Source organism: Bufo bufo, chromosome 5, assembly GCF_905171765.1.
Source record: "Bufo bufo chromosome 5, aBufBuf1.1, whole genome shotgun sequence".
Taxonomy (NCBI): domain Eukaryota; kingdom Metazoa; phylum Chordata; class Amphibia; order Anura; family Bufonidae; genus Bufo; species Bufo bufo.
The window spans coordinates 172,431,652-172,452,798 of record NC_053393.1 but is presented as its reverse complement, the minus strand read 5'-3'; the positions used below and the strand labels follow the sequence as shown (position 1 = coordinate 172,452,798).

Here is a 21,147-nt window from a genome sequence, read left to right as displayed (position 1 = left end):
ATGTCCCTTGGTGTCCCTTGCAAGCAATGACAGTGACTGCCAGCTTTGTCGGAAAACAAAGGTATCACTCATCAGAAGACATACAGAACCTATAGCAATAGAAACAGTCCCGACGCGTTTCACTGGCAGTCAGGACTGGATGCTTTTCCATTGTGCACATGTGTGTATCTTGTTATGTATATGGGTCCCCTGATGACCTGGCTGACTGCCAGTGAAACGCGTCGGGACTGCTTCTATTGCTAGAGGTTCTGTATGTCTTCTGATGAGTGATACCTTTGTTTTCCGACAAAGCTGGGCAGTCACTGTCATTGCTTGCAAGGGACACCAAGGGACATACAGAGAGGGCTTCATCTTGAGTTAGAACCTAGGGGTATATCAGGGGAAGAGACCCAGTATCTGTCTCCTTCTCTATCTGTATCCCTATGTTTCGTAAACTCACCTTCTCAGCAAGTGTTTTATACCTCACACTTGCCTCTCTTCTCTACTATTTTTCATTTGGTGGTGTATGACTACTAATGTATGTAGTCTCTAATCAAACTATTGGCCTACTTTTTTAACCATTGACTATTAAAGTTATTTTTTAAGGTAACCCCATTCATCAATTATACTTCCAATATTTATGGGTGCCAATTTATTATTATAGGTTTGACTGGTTATAACGCCAGTTAAGTTATTAATCTAAAGTATTATCTTCCTCATCATATGATTGTCATAGTGAATATCATCAGCCAGATAATAATGTACAGGTAGAGATAGCAAAATCATAAACGCAGATCTTCATCATTCAAAGTAATACCTGAGATTTTGGATGTAAACTGACTAGTAATAGGGGGGCCGAAGCCCCTTGGCTGTGCTGGCCCTTATCGTGAAAGAGTAATGTTGTGCCGGGTACAAGCCAAGAACAGGTAGTGCGTTCATTTCTTGCTTTATAATGCGGCCACTATGATTGGATAAATCTATTTCTGGGTCAAAAGAGCTGACGGCCTTGTAGGAGATCTGTGAGAGGAAGCAAGGAGAATTAGTGAGAGTCAATTGAAAGTCTTGTGTTGGCAGTGTGAGATTACATCTATATCTGTAAACCCCTACTGCATGCATGCATCGTCAGACTTTTTATGATAACAGATCATATTCTCCCAGTCTCTTCCAAACCCAAATCCCAATGAAGGAACTCAGCCAAAACCGTTATGAGCTATTACTTTTAGAGATACAAGGACTTAGAGCCAGATGGATTACTAATGTGAACGATGGCTCCTGGCTTAACCTAATACCTACAAGGTGTTTGCCTTTACACTTCATACTTCTAGACTACATTCTGCTCTGTTCTTTAATAATTAAATTGCCTTAAAAGATTAGATTTTCATGGTGATAAATGCCATTTGTCAGATATTTTTTTCTTTATGTGCGTAAGACAGCTTTGTAGACAGAGTGTATCAAGGTAGGAGCACTGAGCAATAACATATATGAGCCACTCATATAGTGCTGACACATCTGGAGCTTGCCATTTTTATAATTAAAAATCTATTGTCACTGATAAACTTTTATTATATGTCAACTAGGGGTTGGCGTCCAAGAGCTGGGAATGTTAAAGGACGTGCATTGGCTGAAACTCTCCATGCACAGTCACCTGGATCCCAATACTCCAGAAACCATGGCCATATTCTCATTGATTACACTTACGGCTTATTAAACAGTTAAATAATTTTAGCAACTAAATATATTTAAAAAGCCTAGGTATCATACTGTTATTTCTAATGCAGTAAGCTCAGACTGTTGCCTAGCTACAGCCAACATAATTGATTAGGTGACAATTGAGGATCTGCTTTGTCCTTCGACTGAGCACATAAGCACTTCCTTCTGTATAACAGTGTTAGAATGTATTAAAATAAATCATATTTATTAAATTACAATGACTAAATGGACACTAATGGGGTCATGTATCAAACTGGAGTAAAGTAGTGCTGGCTTAGTTGCCCATAGCAGCCAATCAGATTCCACCTTTTATTTTTGACAGCTCCATTGGAAAATGAAAAGTGGAATCTGATTGGTGTCTATGGGCAACTAAGCTAACTCTACTTTACACCAGTTTGATAAATCCCCCCCCCCCCAACTTTTCACACAACTGCGCATTCAGTAATAGTATAATCAACTATAAGACATTTTGTAATATATGCATAGAAAAATGTCTTCTGTTATTAGCTGCCCCTCCCCTCAACCAGTTGATAAATTATTCCTGAATCCATCTAGAGATTGAGCAGCTCACAGAAATATCAGATTACACATGTCAACAGAGGTCTATGGAGAGGGGAGGGTGAGCAGGAGCTGAGTGAGACAGGAGAGAAACACTCAACCAGAGAGACTGCACCAGCTAAATAGAGAGTTTATATCTCAGCCCAAGTGCTTTATTGAGCTTTATTGACATCACTACAGGTCAGTACTTCTGTAGTAAGTACTCCATGATCCTGGGGCTGCTTATGAGTAAGAGAAAGCTAGTAAGGATGAGAACTACAAACTAAAATACAGCCTACAGATGAGGAAAACCACTAAAAGTGCCTGATACAAGTCATATAATAGCCATAAATAGTGTTACTCCTCATAACATACTGTACTATAGATGAATGCAAAGTTTGTTGAAAAGTATGTTTTAATAGTAAAGAATATACACATATTAGTTATCCCTGGACTCTTAAAGGGAACCTGTCACCGGGATTTTGTGTATAGAGCTGAGGACATGGGTTGCTAGATGGCCGCTAGCACATCCGCAACTCCCAGTCCCTATAGCTCTGTGTGCTTTTATTGTGTAAAAAAACCGATTTGATACATTTGCAAATTAACCTGAGATGAGTCCTGTCCCTGACTCATCTCACATACAGGACTCATCTCAGGTTAATTTGCATATGTATCAAATAGTTTTTTTTACACAATAAAACCACACACAGCTATGGGGACTGGGTATTGCGTATGTGCAACGGCCATCTAGCAACCAATGTCCTCAGCTCTATACACAAAATCCTGGTGACAGGTTCCCTTTAATGACATGTGCAATCATGTTTTGTCAATTATAGTACATGGTAAACTGAGTAAAAAAATATGGAGGACTATATTTCGCCACTGTAAAAAATAAATAAAAATCAATAAATTCAACATTAATTTATATGTACTCCCTAAGAAATCTACAAAATAGTCCTGCAAAAACAGATTCTGCTTCCCCAACTGTGGTCAATGAGTATGAGGAGACACTGCTTCCCCCAGCAATGGTCAATGTGTACGTACAGACACGAATTCCCCTTCCAATGGTCAATGTACATGAACAGACACAACTTACCCCAGCAGTGCTTAGAGCATATGAATAGACACCACTTCCCCAACAGTGGTCAATATGTATGACAGATACTTCCCCCAGTAATGGTCAATGTGAATGAAAGACACAACTTCCTCTAGCAATGGTTAATGTGGATGAACAGATGCAACTTCCCCCAGGAGTGGGTCAATGCAAATGAACAGACACAACTTCCACAGTATTGATTAATGTGTATAGGCAGGCACTGCTTCCCCAAGCAGTAGTCGAAATTTATTAAAAGAAGAAAGTAAGGAATCCTGGATAGAGGAGAATATGAAATTCTCTTCTTCCTTGCTTCACTTTGTTTACAGAGAACCTTGCTCAAATTGAGAGAACACAATGATGGGCATTTAATGCTTAGAAGTTCATTGCCAATTATTTTTTTCACTGATATTTACATCTCGACTTTTGTGAATATAATTGGTGCATCATTAAAAGTGGAACCATCAAAACAAGTCAATCTGTCTTTCTTAGTGTCATATTAATTGCCACAAAACTGGTCAAAGCATTGGGATGGCTGCTAAAAACAGTTACTGTACGATGCATAGTATTTTCCTCATTCTAGCAATACTGTCTGCTTCTAGAAGCCTTGCTTTATAAAATTTCCACCAGCAATCAATGTGTACTTTTTTTTATCATTCATTTTTATTACTTTTATGATATACTGTACAATAACAGAAGATAACATGAGACAGAGGGTAGATCAAAAAAACTAAAACCATAAAGATGATATCTATACTCTGCTAGTAATATTATCAAAAATAAATATAGTCTACTATGCATCTATGTTATAACATCAAGAGACCATAAGTATTCTCTTTCTAAAGAAGAGTAATTGTATTATGCGGTAATGCCTAGTAAGGACAAAAATAAATATTTCAGTAACCTTTTGTTCCCGTTCTAGCTGTCAAAACTGACGTTTTTGGCTTGACAGAGCATCTGTGACTTTCGAGTCACACCAATTGTCAAGAGTCTGACTGACAGGTAAAAAGTACAGTATTCTTTCTCTGCCTCATCAAAGAATCTTGCATGTGCATCACGTTAAAGGAAAGTCTTTAAACACTGGCGGCTCCATGAAAACAGTCCAGTCTATACATTTTGTGATTATTTAACTCACAACTTTTCGCCAATTTAGAAAGCTCAATAAAAAAAAAAAAAAGTTGCTGGTAAATGGGAAAACAGCTTAAGTTGTCGTGAAGCTTTTTTTCTTTAGATTGGGTTAATTTCCACGTTACAATGGCAGTCAAGAAACCACGAAACAACAGCTAGGCGGTGTGAGGTAAAGGCCTTCCGCGTGACTACTGTTGGACAGTTTAGAACGCTCTATGCTTCCTCAGTAGACTTCTAATGCAGTCAGGTAAAGGTCCCTTGTTAGACAGGGAATGTTTCTAAGAGACTAAGTGGCATATAATTGTGAGGAATTTGCTTTCAAATAAATGGGTAGCTTTTTAAATTACACCTGTTTGTTTCATGGATAATAGGCTACATGGAAAGAATTGCAGGCGAATTGCAACCAAAAGTGACCATTATGTTATCTCGACTTGAACAATCCATTCAAATCTGCATCTTAATCATTCAAAGGCATATAAGACAAGGATACGCATGAACATATACTCCATTTGTGAATATAATTAGTTCTAAGATAGAACTGATCAACATACATTGCAGCTAAGATACGTTTATGTTCTTAAATGCACATGATCATGTGCAATCACAACCAAGACCCTGGCTCCATCCAGCAGCTGGCACAACTACTATGAGGATGTTCGAGCTACTTTTTGAGTGGCAGCTTGTTAAGTAAAGTGGACATTAGATACATTAGCACTTCTCAAGATGATTGGGGTGTACCTGCTGCTCAAGGTATTCCTACTCTATACCTGGCAGTGATCAACTAGCCATTTTATCACACACACAATGTATGGGTTGGATTCCCCATTGAAAACGATAACCTCTCCTATGAAACCAAGTCATCACTGGTTTTCAGAAAAAAATAAACTTTTAACAAAATGGCACACACCACTTAATAAATATGGAACACCTTTCCTCTCACGTACATGCCAGTTTATGTCAATATGGCAATTAGGTATAGAATCAAAACGTATTTTCGAGGACAAAATAGTCCAATATTCGAATGTCCTGAGTCACATGGCTTTTTTTTTTATTGCTGAATTATCATTAGCTGCAGAACTGTGATAATAGAGCAAGGAAATTGTCTATTACATTTGTTCACATGGAAACACTGCATAATAAAGACACTTCATGATTGTAACTTACATCATATAAGGTAATAAGGCCATAGGTTTGTGCCGGTTCCCTCCACTGTAGAAAAATCTTCTCTTCAAACGTGCTGCTTTGAATTGACTCTAATGGTACAGCGCCTGGCACTGGAAAAACAATCAGTATGTAACATGCACATTTAAAATTATTTGAGCAATTTTTGTATGTTATAGATTATTGGCTGACCTGTCCCAGTCTACACAGTAAAAGCTGATAAGTGAGTAGCTGGAAGCAGGAAATATTTCAAGATGTTTTATTTCACCCTCTTTCTTTTCTCTATTAATGTCAATGGGGGAATACAGTACACCAATAAGACACAACAGATAGGCAGTGCAGCAATTCCAAACATCCTCAAGAGGCCCGAAAAACCCAGTGGTTTCAGAATATAATATCTGTATGAGAGTTCATAAAGCTGAAAATATTGGCCCATATTTACTAAAGTGCGTGTGCCTAGAACCGGTCTAAAAAGTGGTGCATATTGGCACAATTTTGCAGCAGTTTGGCAAACTAGGGTCTCTCCAATTGTTTCACTTGCTCAATAAAGAAGATGGGGCTTGGAGAAAAGGGGCTGTGGCTTCATAGGAAAGGGCATGGACTAGGTTGTGCCATTTAGTGCCAAAACTGCACCACAATTCTGGAATAATTCAGTCTCAAAGTAAGCCAACCCTAGTCGGTGCAGAGTTAGACAAAAGTGTGTATCCCTGCCCCAGATTTATCATCCAGCCTGAGCTCCTGTGATAAATGTGGTGTAGGTCTATACAGCCTGTCTAAGATAATGCCATATACAGGCTTAGTACCTGCTTCAAAGTGTTAGAAAGAATGCAGAAAAAAATGTGTCAAACTCTATATAACATTATTTCCCATAAAAAGGGATTCGTACAGCCCTGCTCTGCAAGAGCAATCGGCATAGGATCATTGGTATAACAACTGCTCCCTAGCCTTATCAACAACTCAGGGACCCCTCACCAGTTTGAGGAGCACTGTTCTACACAATTGATTTGTTACACACATCTTAGAGCCTATTCTATTTATATTATGTAATCTGAATTTCAAAAGAATTCAATTTATTTGAGAACACAGAAAAAGTGTGAGACAAGACAGAACAAGCAGGTGTTTTACTCTAAGCCATTTGATGTTTAATATAATTTGACACACATCAGACATGGAACAATCTGAGCTTTCACTACATATACAATACATGCTTAAGTAGCCAGGTAGGACGTGCTCGAAGGAAATTCCCTCAGCGGCTTTGGCAGTCTATGTCAAATATATGGTCCAATGCTGTCCTTGATGTAACTACTCATGGCATTGAAAGTACTCCCAGTCCTTGAGGGTGGATTCCCACATAAGTTTTTAGTGTCATTTTTAAGCAAGTTTGCATTTTTTGTTCACTGAAAGTCTATGGGAAATATGAAATGTGGGGCGTGCAACTGTTTCTTAGCTACTGGTGTTTTTTTTTTTTTAAATGTAGCATGCTGAATCAATGGTGTGGAAATTGGTAAATAGTGATTTATTTTACAAAATGATCAGTATTTATTGTCGCTGATTAGGTCATCACTGAAAAACTAACGCAAACATATATAGTCGATTCATAAGGCACTTTGTAAAAATCAAGATTGTTTGAGTGATTTGTGACTAAGTTATCAAAGGAAACCTGATGATGGAGAACTGCTAACATGAGTGCTGTAAAATTACTTGCAATCAATGAGTGCTGTAAAAATTAACTTTGAATGCTGTGGGACTAACACTGCAAAAATGATGCGTGTGATTGGGGCCTCAAGATTAGTAGTCAACATTTTCACAGTAGAATAAGAACATTATTTTGTACATTTCATAATTCATTTCACATAAATCCCCACTTTACTATACAACGTAGACATAACAAAGAAATTTTGGAGAACGTGTACATTTTGATAGAATTCCACAAATACTTACAATCCTCATCGGTCTGTACTACCAGTTCCTGACTTTCCTTCCGTCCTTCTGGATTCATGAGCACAAGTTTGACACTGACATTAGTGTAAGGTGTCAGTTTTGTGATTGTGTGCTGGGGATGCGAGCTCTCCATATCCCAGCTTACTTCTTCATGTACTTGCTCCTGCCCGCCAACCTGGTACCTGTACTGAATAGTGAGATTGTATCTGTGGCAACGTGTAACATTGTATCCAAATGGCTCCCAACGAATGGTTATTTCCCTGGATTTAATTTCGACCACCTGCAGCTTCCGTGGACCATGCATTGGATCTGTAAGAAAAACACAGGAAATGTTAATATGTATACTTTATTCAATATAAAACATCGGACAGATGCCTTAAAACATTATTATAGATGTTGTCTCCTATGCTGAACCTAACAGTCTCAATAATATTTACTGAATATTGACTGTCATGATGAGAGTACCTATCTCAGGAAATGTGCATACTTGTAAGCAGCCTGTAAACATCTGGTTCGACATTGTTGCAACCAATCACTGGTCGTGGCAGATTCCCTTGTGTCAAATGACCATATGTCATGTCGTAAGGGGAGCCAGTAATTGGCTGAGGCGATGTCAAACAGAATGTTTACAGCGAAGGAACCCAGCGGAGCATTGCAGGTCTGGAAGAGATGGAGCGGGAAGGGAGCACCAGGAAGCAGAAAAGTAATCTTCTTATTACAGGTCCAGCCAAGTACAGGGAGTTTACCAAACACCCCCCCACCTCCATTCTTCCACAACCTCTTTAAGGCTCCATAATACAAAAATGGCTAATGACTGCTGTCATTAATTTACTGCCCAAGTTACATAGAAACATAGAATGTGTCGGCAGATAAGAACCATTTGGCCCATCTAGTCTGCCCAATACCTATAGATACCTATAGTTACCTATAGATCTCAGTTATAAGTAATCTGAAAATTGTTAAAGGGTTATCCTGCAAAAAAAATAATTACATCCTCAGGATAGTCCAAGTCCGGCACCCCCACCTATCAGCTGTTTCAGGGAGCCGCTGCACTACCGATGCACTGATGAGTGTTGCAGGCTCCCAGCAGCTTTCCAAGGACAGAGCCATACATCATATAGTGGCAGTGCTGGTATTGCAGCTCAGCCCCATTGACTTGAATGGAGCTGAGCTGCAACTAGGCCATGTGACCGATGTACAGTGATGTCACTGGCCTAGGAAGAGGCTGCGACCTATTCTAACAGCTGATCGGTGGGGTTCCCGTGTGTCACACTCCTGGAGATCTGATACTGATGGCCTATCTTGAGGATAAGTCATAAAATAAGTTAAGACAGATGAAAATTCTGTTCTTGGAAATAAGTGCTAAACTTCCAAATTAGTATTATGCACTATAAATGTGACTAAAGGGAATGTATCACCTATTTTGTACTAAGTAAAACCAGGTATTGCATAGTTATAATAAGACATAGTTGAAAAAGGACAGGTTCACCACTTCCAATCTTTCACTAAAACAATGTAATTTTTTTTTTTTTGGGGGGGGGGGGGGGGGATTTATTAACCTACTTGCACTAGTTTTCTGATGTACAAAAGTAGTATTTTTTTTTTTATTTCACAAAGATTTTATTGATAAGAAAACAGGGCAATATGTGACAGTGTACACATCTATATCCAATATTACAAAAACATAATAATAGCGATATAAGGCCACAGTTCAGTACATATCAGGCACAGTAATTTGAAGAAATGTAAACATTCTCACACTGCATCTAAGTAGAGGGTAATGATACCTTGGGAAGGAAAGGGAAGTGGATAGACGGAAGGAGGGAAAACAAAAACCTTAACATACGCTGAACAAAATATAAACGCAACACTTTCGGTTTTGCTCCCATTTTGCATGACCTGAACTCAAAGATCTGAAACATTTTCTACATACACAAAAGACCCATTACTCTCAAATATTGTTCACAAATCTGACTAAATCTGTGTTAGTGAGCACTTCTCCTTTGCCGAGATAATCCATCCCACCTCATAGGTGTAGCATATCAAGGTGCTGATTAGACAGTATGAATATTGCACAGGTGTGCCTTAGACTGCCCACAATAAAGACCACTCTGAAATGTGCAGTTTGATCACACAGCACAATGCCACAGATGTCGCAATGTTTGAGGGAGCGTGCATTAGGCATGCTGACTGCAGGAATGTCTACCAGAGCTGTTGCCCTTGCAATGAATATTAATTTCTATCCTCAACTCTGCTGCCCGACTAATCCACCTCTCACCCAATTACTCTTCCGTCTCTCCCCTCTGCCAATCCCTTCACTGGCTCCCCATTGCCCAGCGAATTCACTTCAAAATACTAAAAAATACATACAAGGCCGTCCATAACCTGTCCCCTCCCTACATCTCTGAGCTACTTTCCCGATACATCCCCACACACACACTCTCCGATCCTCACAAGACCTCCTTCTCTCCTCTCCTCTTATCGCCTCTTCCCACACTCGACTTCAAGATTTTTACCGTGCCTCCCCCATACTCTGGAACTCGCTACCCCAGCATATCAAACTCTCAACTACAGTGGAATCCTTCAAAAGAAACCTGAAAACCCACCTCTTCAGACAAGCCTACTACAACCAGTGACCCTGCTGACTCTTTACCGCCATGACCAACTTCACCCGCACCTACTGTGTCCTTCTCCCATACCATGTAGATTGTAAGCCCTCACGGGCAGGGCCCTTTCTCCTTCTGTACCAGTTTGTTACTTGTCTTGTTTATAATTATTGCAATTGTCTGTATTATGTATGTATACCTCTTCTCATATGTACAGCGGGATGGAATGAATGGTGCTTTAATAATAAATAATAATAATAATTTCTCTACCATAAGCCGTCTCCAAAGGCGTTTCAGAGAATTTGGCTGTACATCCAACTGGCCTTCAAACCGCAGACTACGTGTAACCACACCAGCCCAGGACTTCCACTTCCAGCATGTTCACCTCCATGATCGTCTGAGACCAGCCACTCAGACAGCTGCAGCAACAATCGGGTTGCATAACCAAAGAATTTCTACACAAACTGTCAGAAAGTATCTCAGGGAAGCTTATCTGCATGCTTGTTGTCCACATCGGGGTCTGGACCAAACTGCAGTTCATCGTTACAACTTGAGTGGGCAAATGCTCACATTCAAAGACGTCTGGCATGTTGGAGAGGCATTTTGTTCTCGGATGAGTCCTGGTTTTCACTGTTCAGGGCAGATGGCAGACAGCATGTGTGGCGTTGTGTGGGTGAGCGGTTTGCTGACGTCAATGTTGTGGATCGAGTGGCCCATTGTGGCGGTGGGGTTATGGTATGGGCAGGCGTATGTTATGGACAACGAACATAGGTGCATTTTATTGATGGCATTTTGAATGCACAGAGATACCGTGACAAAATCCTGAGGCCCATTATTGTGCCATTCATCCAAGACCATCACCTCATGTTGCAGCATGATAATGAACGGCCCCATATTGCAAGGATCTGTACACAATGCCTGGAAGCTAAAAACATCCCACTTCTTGCATGGCCAGCATACTCACTGGACATGTCATCCATTGAGCATGTTTGGGATGCTCTGGATCGGCGTATACAACAGTGTGTTCCAATTAGTGCCAATATTCTGCAACTTCGCACAGCTATTGAAGAGGAGTGGACCAACATTCCACAGGCCACAATCAACAACCTGATCAACTCTATGCAACGGATAAGTGTTGCACTGTGTGAGGCAAATGGTGGCCACACCAGATACTGACTGGTTTTCTGACCCCCCCATTCCCCAGTCTAAGGCACACCTGTGCAATATTCATGCTGTCTAATCAGCACCTTGATATGCCACATCTGTGAGGTGGGATGGATTATCTTGGCAAAGGAGAAGTGCTCACTAACACAGATTTATGAACAATATTTGAGAGTAATGGTTCTTTTGTGTATGTAGAAAATGTTTCAGATCTTTGAGTTCAGGTCATGCAAAATGGGAGCAAAACCGAAAGTGTTGCATTTATATTTTTGTTCAGTGTAATTTGTGCTAGAGATCGGTAAGTAAAAGAGGAGATTAGGAGGAACCAGTCTTAGTTTAAAGCTCAGAGTAGGGATTTCCTTGAGGCATTTACCCCAGTATTTTAGATAAGAGTCATAGACTCCTTTGCATGTTTTCCATTGCACAGTTGTACCCCACCCTACGCGCAATATCATTGATAGCGGGAACCAGAGCAGAACTTCAGTGTTTAGCTATTAGTGTTTTCGCAGCTATGAATGTGTGGAAGATAATAGCTCTGTCCAATTTGGGTAGATCCTCCAGCCCTATATGAAGCAAGCAAAAGGTTGGATTTATAGGTACTGTAATTCCCAAGACTTTGTTCAGTAGGGATATTGTTTTGTCCCAATATGTGCTTAATATCTCCCAAAGCTTTCTCACACCTCCAACAGGAGGCAAACATCTCTGGGTATATCTGAGATAGGCGTTGTGGAGTCATTTACCATCTATATAACATCTCACACGTGGACTATAAATGAGACGCGCAACTCGAGAACTGCCCCACCATAGTAAAGACTTTACAACAGGTCTGCTCGTCACCAGGCAAATCCAATTCCTTTGCCCATCTCACTAACCCAGAGACGCCATCTTTTCAGTTATTTTCTAATAATAATTTGTCAATTTTAGATAGGCTTTTAGGGCAGCCAGATTTACCAAAGAAGTATAGCTCGTAAGCCATGGTAGTGGTGTTGGGGTCTTGTGAAACAGAACCTAGGAAAGATTGTAATTGCAGGTATTTGTACAATCCCCTATTTGATACATTAAATGAATTTGTTAAGGTGGAAAAGGGGACTAAGTGCCTTGAATCCCAAATTAGCTTGATTTCAGTAATCCCTTACGCAATCCAATGCGAAAAGGAGACATCTGGAATCAGCAATTCTACCATGTGTAATGTGATATTAGGTACCGTATACTCCATGACACTAAGTCTTTGCCTTCAACCATTTTCAACCATGAGTTGAAACAAGCTTTCGTAGGAGGTAACAAAGAAGCGGGGAGAATCTTTTTTTATGGGAATCACTTTCATATATTCTTTTAAGGCAATTGGGCCCGCTACTTTTTTCTCCAACTGAACCCATTGAGGGGCCTCCTCTGCTAAAAAACAGCATCTCGCCTGGTCTAATAATGCGGCTTGGTAGTAGAGAAATAGTTTGGGCAGGCCTAGGCCTCCCTGAGCTACAGGTTTATATAAGGTGGTAGAGGCTACCCTGGATTTTTTGTGGTTCCAAACAAATGTATTAAGTAGTGATTGTTAGTCCGTAATATATCTTTGGAAAGCATTATAGGGAGGTTCCTGAAAAAGTATAGTATTTTAGGCAAAAGCATAATTTTAGCTGTTGCAATTCTTCCAACCCACGAGGTGTCTACCTTGGAATAAATGGTTATATCCTCTTTAATTGTCTTGAGTAAGGGTACATAGTGTGACACAGTGAGGGGTTGAGTCTGGCAAGGCAGGTATTTTCCTCCCAGCATGTGCGGCTGGGCTGGTACGGTCAGCGGAGTATACTGGCCAGAAAGCCGGGGTCATGTGCATCCATGGAGACTTAAAAGACTATCCCACTGCCATGGTGTCTCTAACCACAGGGGCTGGCAGGTGGACTCACAAAGTGGCAGTTGCCCCAAATTTACACTGCAAACTTATAATAAGGAGAGACTTCCCGGGCTTCCTGGCACTGTGGCCTGCTACGAGAGTGACTGATACCCATGAGACAGGGGTAACACTAGCAGAGTGGCCCAACTCAGGGGGGAGACCACAAACCTGAGACCGAAGGGCCAGCGGTAGGTGTGACTGCCTCTTCGGTGGAAGAGGGGGAGAAAACCCCGCTAAGTGTGATGGTGGGAGACGTGGACGACTTGCCGCCGGGTCCTGAATTGGCAGACCTCAATGTTTCCGGGGATAATTTTGGTACCGCCCAACGTCAGGACCCAACCCTATCCCGCACCTGGGAAAATGTGTTAATAGTAGATGGTGAACCACAACAACCTGGGGCAGACTCAGTGTTTCCCCGTTTTGTGGTTCATCAGGATATGTTGTATCGGGTAAACCATCTACGAGGTGAGCCTATTGAACAGTTGGTGGTCCCCAAGGCTTATCGCAAGCTTGTGTTAGATCTAGCCCACCAACACGTTCTCGGGAATCACCTGGGACTGCAGAAAACTCAATCGTATTCTACAGCTGTTTTACTGGCCCAGCATATTCAAAGAGGTTGGAGAGTTTTGTAAGTCTTGCCCGACCTGCCAGATAACTAGCCCCCAGCCACATTTCCGTAGTCCCCTAGTACCTCTCCCGATTATCGAAGTACCGTTTGACCGAATAGTTATGAACCTCATAGGCCCACTACCGAAGTCCACCAGAGGGCATCAACACATCTTAGTCATTCTAGACTACGCCACTCGGTACCCGGAGGCGGTGCCACTGCGACATACCTCAGCCAAACTCATAGCTAAGGAGTTAATGGAGATGTTTTCCGGAGTAGGACTACCTAAAGAGTTTCTGACCGACCAAGAAACCCTTTTATGTCCAAGGTGATGAGGGAACTCTGTAAGTTGCTGCACATAAAACAACTACGGACATCTGTTTACCATCCGCAAACGGACGGTCTAGTAGAATGGTTTAACCAAACATAAAAAAATATGTTGAAAAAGGTAGTGTGTAAAGATGGGAAGGACTGGGACCTCCTTCTGCCCTATCTCATGTTAGCAGTGTGAGAGGTACCCCAGGCCTCTACTGGGTTCTCACCCATCGAACTGCTATATGGCAGACACCCTAGCGGTCTCTGGGACGTGGCAAGAGGTGTGGGAACAACAGCCCACTTCACATAAAAGTGTCATTGAGTACGTTACCCAGATGCAAGATCGGATAGAGACAGTGTTGCCTCTTGTTAGGGAGCATATCGAGGCAGCTCAGAGAGCCCAAAGTAGGGTCTATAATTGGCAGGCTCGGGTCCGGATCTTTGACCCGGGTGATCAGGTTTTGTTGGGGAAAAAGTTCCGCCTGGTGACCGACCACTCCCCTCTCAAGTGGATGAGCCAGGCCAAAGACAGGAATGCCCGGGTCACCAGATGGTTTTTGTCTCTGAAGAACATTAAGTTCTCGGTAGAACAAAGAGCAGGCCAGTTGCAGGGAAACATGGATGCCCTGTCCCGGGTGCATTGTCTGGCTTGTGTTCACCCCCTCAGGGTTGAACAAAGGGGGGTATGCGACACAGTGAGGGGTTGTGTCTGGCAAGGCAGATATTTTCCTCCCAGCATGTGTGGCTGGGCTGGTTCCAGCCAGGTAAGGTCAAATACCGGACTGGAGTTTAATTGCCGGTCTGGGTTTTGGCAGCACCTGGCTGTCCTTAAATAGGCAGCTGGGCTCAGCAGAGAGGTCTCTGTTTTTGGGATCTGAGGCTTTGTGCCGTGCTGGAGGGCTAAGAGACGAATGCCGGGGAAACAGGCCCCCTAAAGCCTGTTGTGGACTACTGGAGGCAGAACTGCCAGCAATGTGATTTGTGTTATGTGAACTTTCCATTGTGTGTGAATTAACACCAAGACTGCAAAGTTACATGCTGTTTTGTGCAATTGCCTCAAGTGTGACTAAACACGGACGTTTGAGTTAAGAACTTGTATTTTGCCTCTGTACTGCGCCCGCTTACCCTATCTACCAGAGCACAACCCCACAATAGGTAAGTGCAAACAATTCCTTCGAGGGGAAGGTAAGGTAAGGGATTTGTTGGTGTTGTGACAAGAGATTCATAACTGCTGGTAGAGATCTTAGGGGGCCAGTTAATGCTATAATTACAGCATCAGCAAATAGCCCTATTTTATGGTCTACCCCCTTTATGTTTATACCTGATATCTCTTTTGATCTTATTGCCTCCGCCAATGGTTCCATAACCAGAGTGAATATTAAAGGGGAAAGAGGGCATCCCTGCCTGGTTCCATTTGTAATGGGGAAGGATTCTGATAAATGACTAGAAGCCAACACCCTAGCCGAGGGGGCAGAATAAAGCATCATTATAGCTTGTTGGACCACACCTGTAATCCCAAATTTAGCCAACACCGCTCCCAAGTAACCCCAGTGTACCCTGTCTAACACCTTCTCCGCATCCAAGGAAAGAAGCAGAGAAGGAGTCCAATAGGCCTCCACCCACCCCACCAGATCCAGGAACCTTCTTGCACTATCCACGGACTGCCTGCCCTCGACAAATCGCACTTGATCCACATGAATCAGTGTAGGGAGGACATCTGCCAGTCTAGTGGCTAAAATCTATGCATACAGCTTCAGGTCTGTGTTTAAAAGAGAAATTGGGTGGAAATTTTCTGGTTTATTCGAGGATTTCCCTAGTTTCTGTAGTGTAACTATGGTAGCCGAGAGCATCTTGTTTGGGAAATTTCATGACTTACATACATTATTAAACAGTCTATGAAGGTATTGTGTCAGAAGGGGGGAATATTGCTTAGAATAGTTATTAGAAAGACCATCTGTTCCAGGGGTTTTGTTAGATTTCAAGGATTTGATTGCTGCAGAGATTTCACTAGGGGTAATTTCTACTGAAAAGGCCTGAAATTTAGCTGCTTCAAGTATTGGTAACTGCACCGATTCAAGAAACTGCTCAATGGATTTCTGCTCAGGTTGTGGAGTAGTGTTGTCTTTTTTAAGGTTATACAAGATATAATAAAGCAATGCCCGTTTCTCCATCATCATTAAACGCAAATAACTCTTCAAGGGTTTTTTGCGACTTGGGGGAATGTAATATCCTGCCATTGATCCACTAGGGGGTCTTAGGGAGGGAGTTATACTTCTCAGCAATTGACACAGAAATAGGGGCATAATAAGACCAGTTTATGTGGTCAATTGTGCAGGAATAGATCTTTTGAAAAGTGTTATAGTCCTTCAGGAAGAGGTCAATCCTTGAGTCGGTTTCGTGAGCAGATGAGAAAAAACTATAGTCCTTTTCTGTAGAATGCTTCAGTCGCCACACATCTAGTAATCCTTCTCTTTGTGTAAGGTAGTATAACTTAGATGGGCTTGAGGATTTGGTTTTAGCTGAAGAGTCTAACCCAGGCCACAAGAGTGTGTTGAAATCTCCCATATATAGAAGAGACCCCCTCCTGACAGACTCCACTAGAGCAAAAAGGTTCCTGAAATATTTCAGCTTTTTCCTATTGGGGCGGCGTATAAGGCCACTAGAGTGAATAATATATTGTTGAGTTCACAGATTAGGATCACATATCTAGCTCCATCAGTGTAGGAATCTATTAATTTAAATGCAACCGTGTCTTTTATTGCAATAGAAACCCCCCTTTTTTTGCATCCATGGAAGACGATATAATAACAGGAAAGAGTTTGTGTTTAAGCTTGTGGAGATCGCCCCTAAGCAAGTGTGTCTCCTGCATACATAAGATATCAGAATTAGCTTTAATGGCATCTTGCCATAACTGGGATCTCTTAAATGGGCTATTTAACCCTTTAGCATTTTTTGAGGTAATTTTAAGTACCATTATGTTGGGGTAATAGAACTGCTAATGGCTAATCTCTACATTCCCAAACTTTCTGCTCAACATACAATCTCCAGTTCCAAATACGTATAATCAAGCTGCAATGAAGCAGTTTCTCCAGCACAAGAAAACATAGAAAACCAGTTAACAAAAACAGAAAAAGAAACCCAGAAACACATTATAGAGAGACCCATGTCACTGGATCTCAAATAAATCATTTGGGGATTTCCGCTGACGGACCGTTGACCTCTTCCTCCAAATGCAAAGGTGATGCAGGTTTAGATGGTAAAGCGTATTCCGGAGGCAAGGAGAGGCTCCATGTAGATATCAATTGCATAGCATCTGCTGGGCTGGACACCACCATTTTGTTGCCTTCTTTTGAGATCAGCAATTTGGCTGGGAAACCCCATCTATATGGTATTTTGTGAGCTCCTAAAATCTTCATAGCTTCTTGGAATTTTCTCCTTTTTATGAGAGTGGCTGCAGATAGATCAGTGTATAGAGAAATGGAGCGAAAACGATCTGGTACCTCTGGAATATTTCTTGCAGCAGCCAAGATGTTTTCTTTAGTGTGGAAAATAGTAATGCGCGCCAATATGTCCCTAGGCACTTCTGCTGGTAATCTTTTAGGTTTGGGTACCCTATGGGCTCTATTAATAAAGAGCTCGGTCTGAGGAGCGCTAGGTAGCAGAATTGTAAAGAAATCAATCAGGAATTCATGCAATTGGTCTGGTTTCACCGTTTTCAGGATCCCACGGAATCTAATATTATTGCGACGGGAACGATCTTCCAAATCAATAACTTTTGCGTGAAGTGTCGCCAGCTCTTCATCTCTCTCATTTGTGTTGTCCACTAGCTCATTATGCGCCTTTGCAAATTCGGACATTTTATTCTCTAGATGAGATGTGCGCCTCCCCACTTCCGCCATCTCTGTTTGTAGTGAGGTCAGCATGGCGCGAAAATCTGCTTGCAATGATGTTCTCAAGTCCCCCATCAGGGCCCTTATAAAAGACTCTGTAACCGGTCTGTCAGTGCCTGTGCTGCCCACCACAGGGTAAGGCTAAAAGTATACCATAGCTGAAGTCCCCATAGAGTTGTTCCATTAATAAAACCTGCCCTTGAGGCCGTCCCATGGTTACATAATGCTGCCAAGGCGGGTGCTCTGGCTAACATGTGGCGATGCCATATTTCTCCCATTGTGTTTTCTAGGGTATGTGGACCCGAGGTGGCTGGGGGAGGAGGCAAGGCGTGTTACTGAGGGGCCTTGCATATGAGGTATCTGACCTTGTGTGCCTGCCGGGGATTGTGTAACCCAAGCTGGTTCTTCAGGGATCATCTGCATGTCTCCGCCGCCATCTTGTTTTGCGCCTGCTGCGGGAAAAAACTCTGTCAGTTTGCCAGAGGCAGCTTTCTTCCTGGTTTTGGTCATCGCTAGATCACTCGGGGAGGTAAATTCATTCTGATGAGTGGGTCCTGGACAGGTCCAATAAGCTTTGTGCTGCAGTCTCAGGTCTAAAGCGCCGGAGCCGAGCTGAAGTGCTTCCTACTCCATGCGCTGCCGGCCACGACCCCCGATTGTAGATTTTTTAAATTCTATTTTCTATACATGATTATGGGGGCTGCCATCTAGTCTGAGCTGCTGTTAAAAGCCGTCACATGGACCATAGAAACCTGTGGTCTGGACTCACTGAACCTCACTGAACTCACAGCAAGACTTATGATGAGTTTTAGTGGACAGTGAAAACTGCAAGATTTTTTTAAATGCAGATAATCAAATGAAAATTAAAAAAATCTGTAAATTGCTAAAAATATATTTTACATAAAAACCTGATTTAAACTATTGGTCATTTTCTAATGTCACATTCCTTTTAGGAAGTGGTGAGAAATAAAGCCAATATTCCAGAGATAAAGTTAAGTTTTTATGGAATTGTTTTAGCCGCCTATCACGGTTCTGTGAGTGATAGCTTTCGTTTTTCTATTAATTTAGTTATAGGTTACAAAGCTGTATTTTTACTGTGACCCAGTTTAGTTGACAAACTAGCATTGTCTCTCTCAGAATTATCTCCATTTATGATAGGCCCCATTGGCATGAATCATGAGGTCAACTGAGACACTCTAGGTCCACTGATTCATGATAAGAAAGCCAGATTGCTTCCCTGTAGAGAGCAATGTTTATCACGCCTGAAGTTCAGTCAGGTAATGCCTATCAATTCCCATGATGGTGCCTGTAGCATCCGACATACACCAGTGCTTTCCTCCTGCCAGCTTAAGCTGGGTATCAAGCAGTGAAGCCTGACAGGTGCAGTTCTGACCTGAGGGAGTAGCAGGCCCACATTTAGCCTGTGGCACTTCTGAATTCTATTTAATCAGAGATACAAGCTGTTTCTATGCTTGCTATATGGCACAGGAACTGACTGATAGAATCAATTTCCATTGCCGGTACGATTCATAGTTCATTTCTTCAGAATTTACACTTTAGCTTCTATAACAACTGTGGTGTGTGTTTTTTTTTCCCCATGAAACTCAATTTCTGCATCTCTGAGATGTTTAAGGTGTAATTTGAAGATGCTGCCAATGATAATCAAAGCCTGGCTTAGGAATAAAAAGATCTTGCTGCAGGGCCTCGATTCCTCTATAGTTGGTGTACTGGCACTGTGCAGAAATAAATATGCAAACCAGAGACACTTTGCTTTTTTCTTTCCTTTTAGACAGCAAGTCTTTAATTTGCTTCCAAAACATGGATTTAATGACTGGGACAACACTAGCTTTTCTGCTATTACCAAATTGTAAATTCATTTTTTTGTGTCGCCTTTCCATAAACATCCTATTTTCTGCGTAAGCGTTTTATATGGAGGTTACCAGACTGCTAGCATTTCATTCATAACTTCTAGTAGAAATAATAAAGGAATGACACAACAAAGTCATAAGAATAGATGTTCCAGAATTATTATTACTTAGGGAATATAAGTAGCTATTAAAACAGGCATCTCAGGAGTGGTGACAGGTCCTCTTTAAGCCATCACACCCAGGCAGCCAGAATCCTACTCTGTACTGATGAGGGGCAAGCACCCTGAAACAGCTGTCTACGGAAGGATATTTGGCTTGGCTATAGTCCCTTGTCAAATCCAAAAGCTTGCTGGAAAGTCTGATTTTGACACACAGGGAGACACTTCCAAGAGCTGGTGAAATGGTTCTCTTCCTTGGGAGATACCCCCTTACATATTTATTTCCCCTGGAGCATTGCCAATAAGTCTCGCCATCGCCTTGTCATAAATTAAGTGACAACGTCCTGCAAACTATTTAGAAAAATGGCGAGCGTGGGGGAAAAAACAGCAAAAAGTCACAAGTTTTTGAACAAAAGGGGGCTTGTGGTAAATTTGCACCAATTTTCAGGCGCTTGACACATTTTCCCCACACTACTCATACTCTGAAATATTAATGCCATTTTTTGTTTCCCAAATAAAGCTTGAAGAAGGGGCAGGGTTATAATTTTATCATACATAGAGTTCTGCAGACAACTGCTACTTATCTTTTCTCATCAGTATGTTACATTGCATTGTCTTTCAGGAATATAAGGGTGGGTTATAAAGGGAAGGCAAAGTCTTAAAGGGGTTTTGCAGGAAGTTTGTATTGATGACCTATCTCCCTTGCAGCGGCTGCATAGTGTAATTTCAAGTACTCGCTCTATTCAAGTAAATGGAGCCAGTACTTGTAATTACAGTGCACCGCTAAGACGACAGGCAGTGTAATGAAGAGGAAGTAGCGCTCGCATGGAGTGACACTCACCTCTTCAAACAGCTCATTGGCGGGAGCCCCGGCTGACCAGATATTGATGACCTATCGTGAGGATATGTCATCAATATATACTGCCTGCACAACCCCTGCGACAGAGCAATCCAGCAACCCTCACTGTCAGAGTTCAATGTTGCGTGCAGCAATATTTATTCAGCCAAATCCTGGCATAAATGGGGGACAGCTGGATTCCCGCCGGACCCATTATGGTCTATAGGGTCAGGTGGGCATATGTAACATATCCAGCTATGCTGGATC

At 41.9% G+C, this 21,147-nt stretch overlaps 1 protein-coding gene across 1 annotated transcript in view; it reads right to left on the bottom strand.

Moving 5' to 3' along the window:
* The window catches only part of PTPRM (protein tyrosine phosphatase receptor type M), an 855,321-nt gene that overhangs the window by 419,432 nt on the left and 414,742 nt on the right, over nt 1–21,147 (bottom strand). Inside the window, 4 exon segments of the mRNA XM_040434446.1 lie at nt 797–842; nt 844–996; nt 5,612–5,721; nt 7,550–7,858. Coding sequence (XP_040290380.1) covers nt 797–842; nt 844–996; nt 5,612–5,721; nt 7,550–7,858 — 618 coding nt within the window.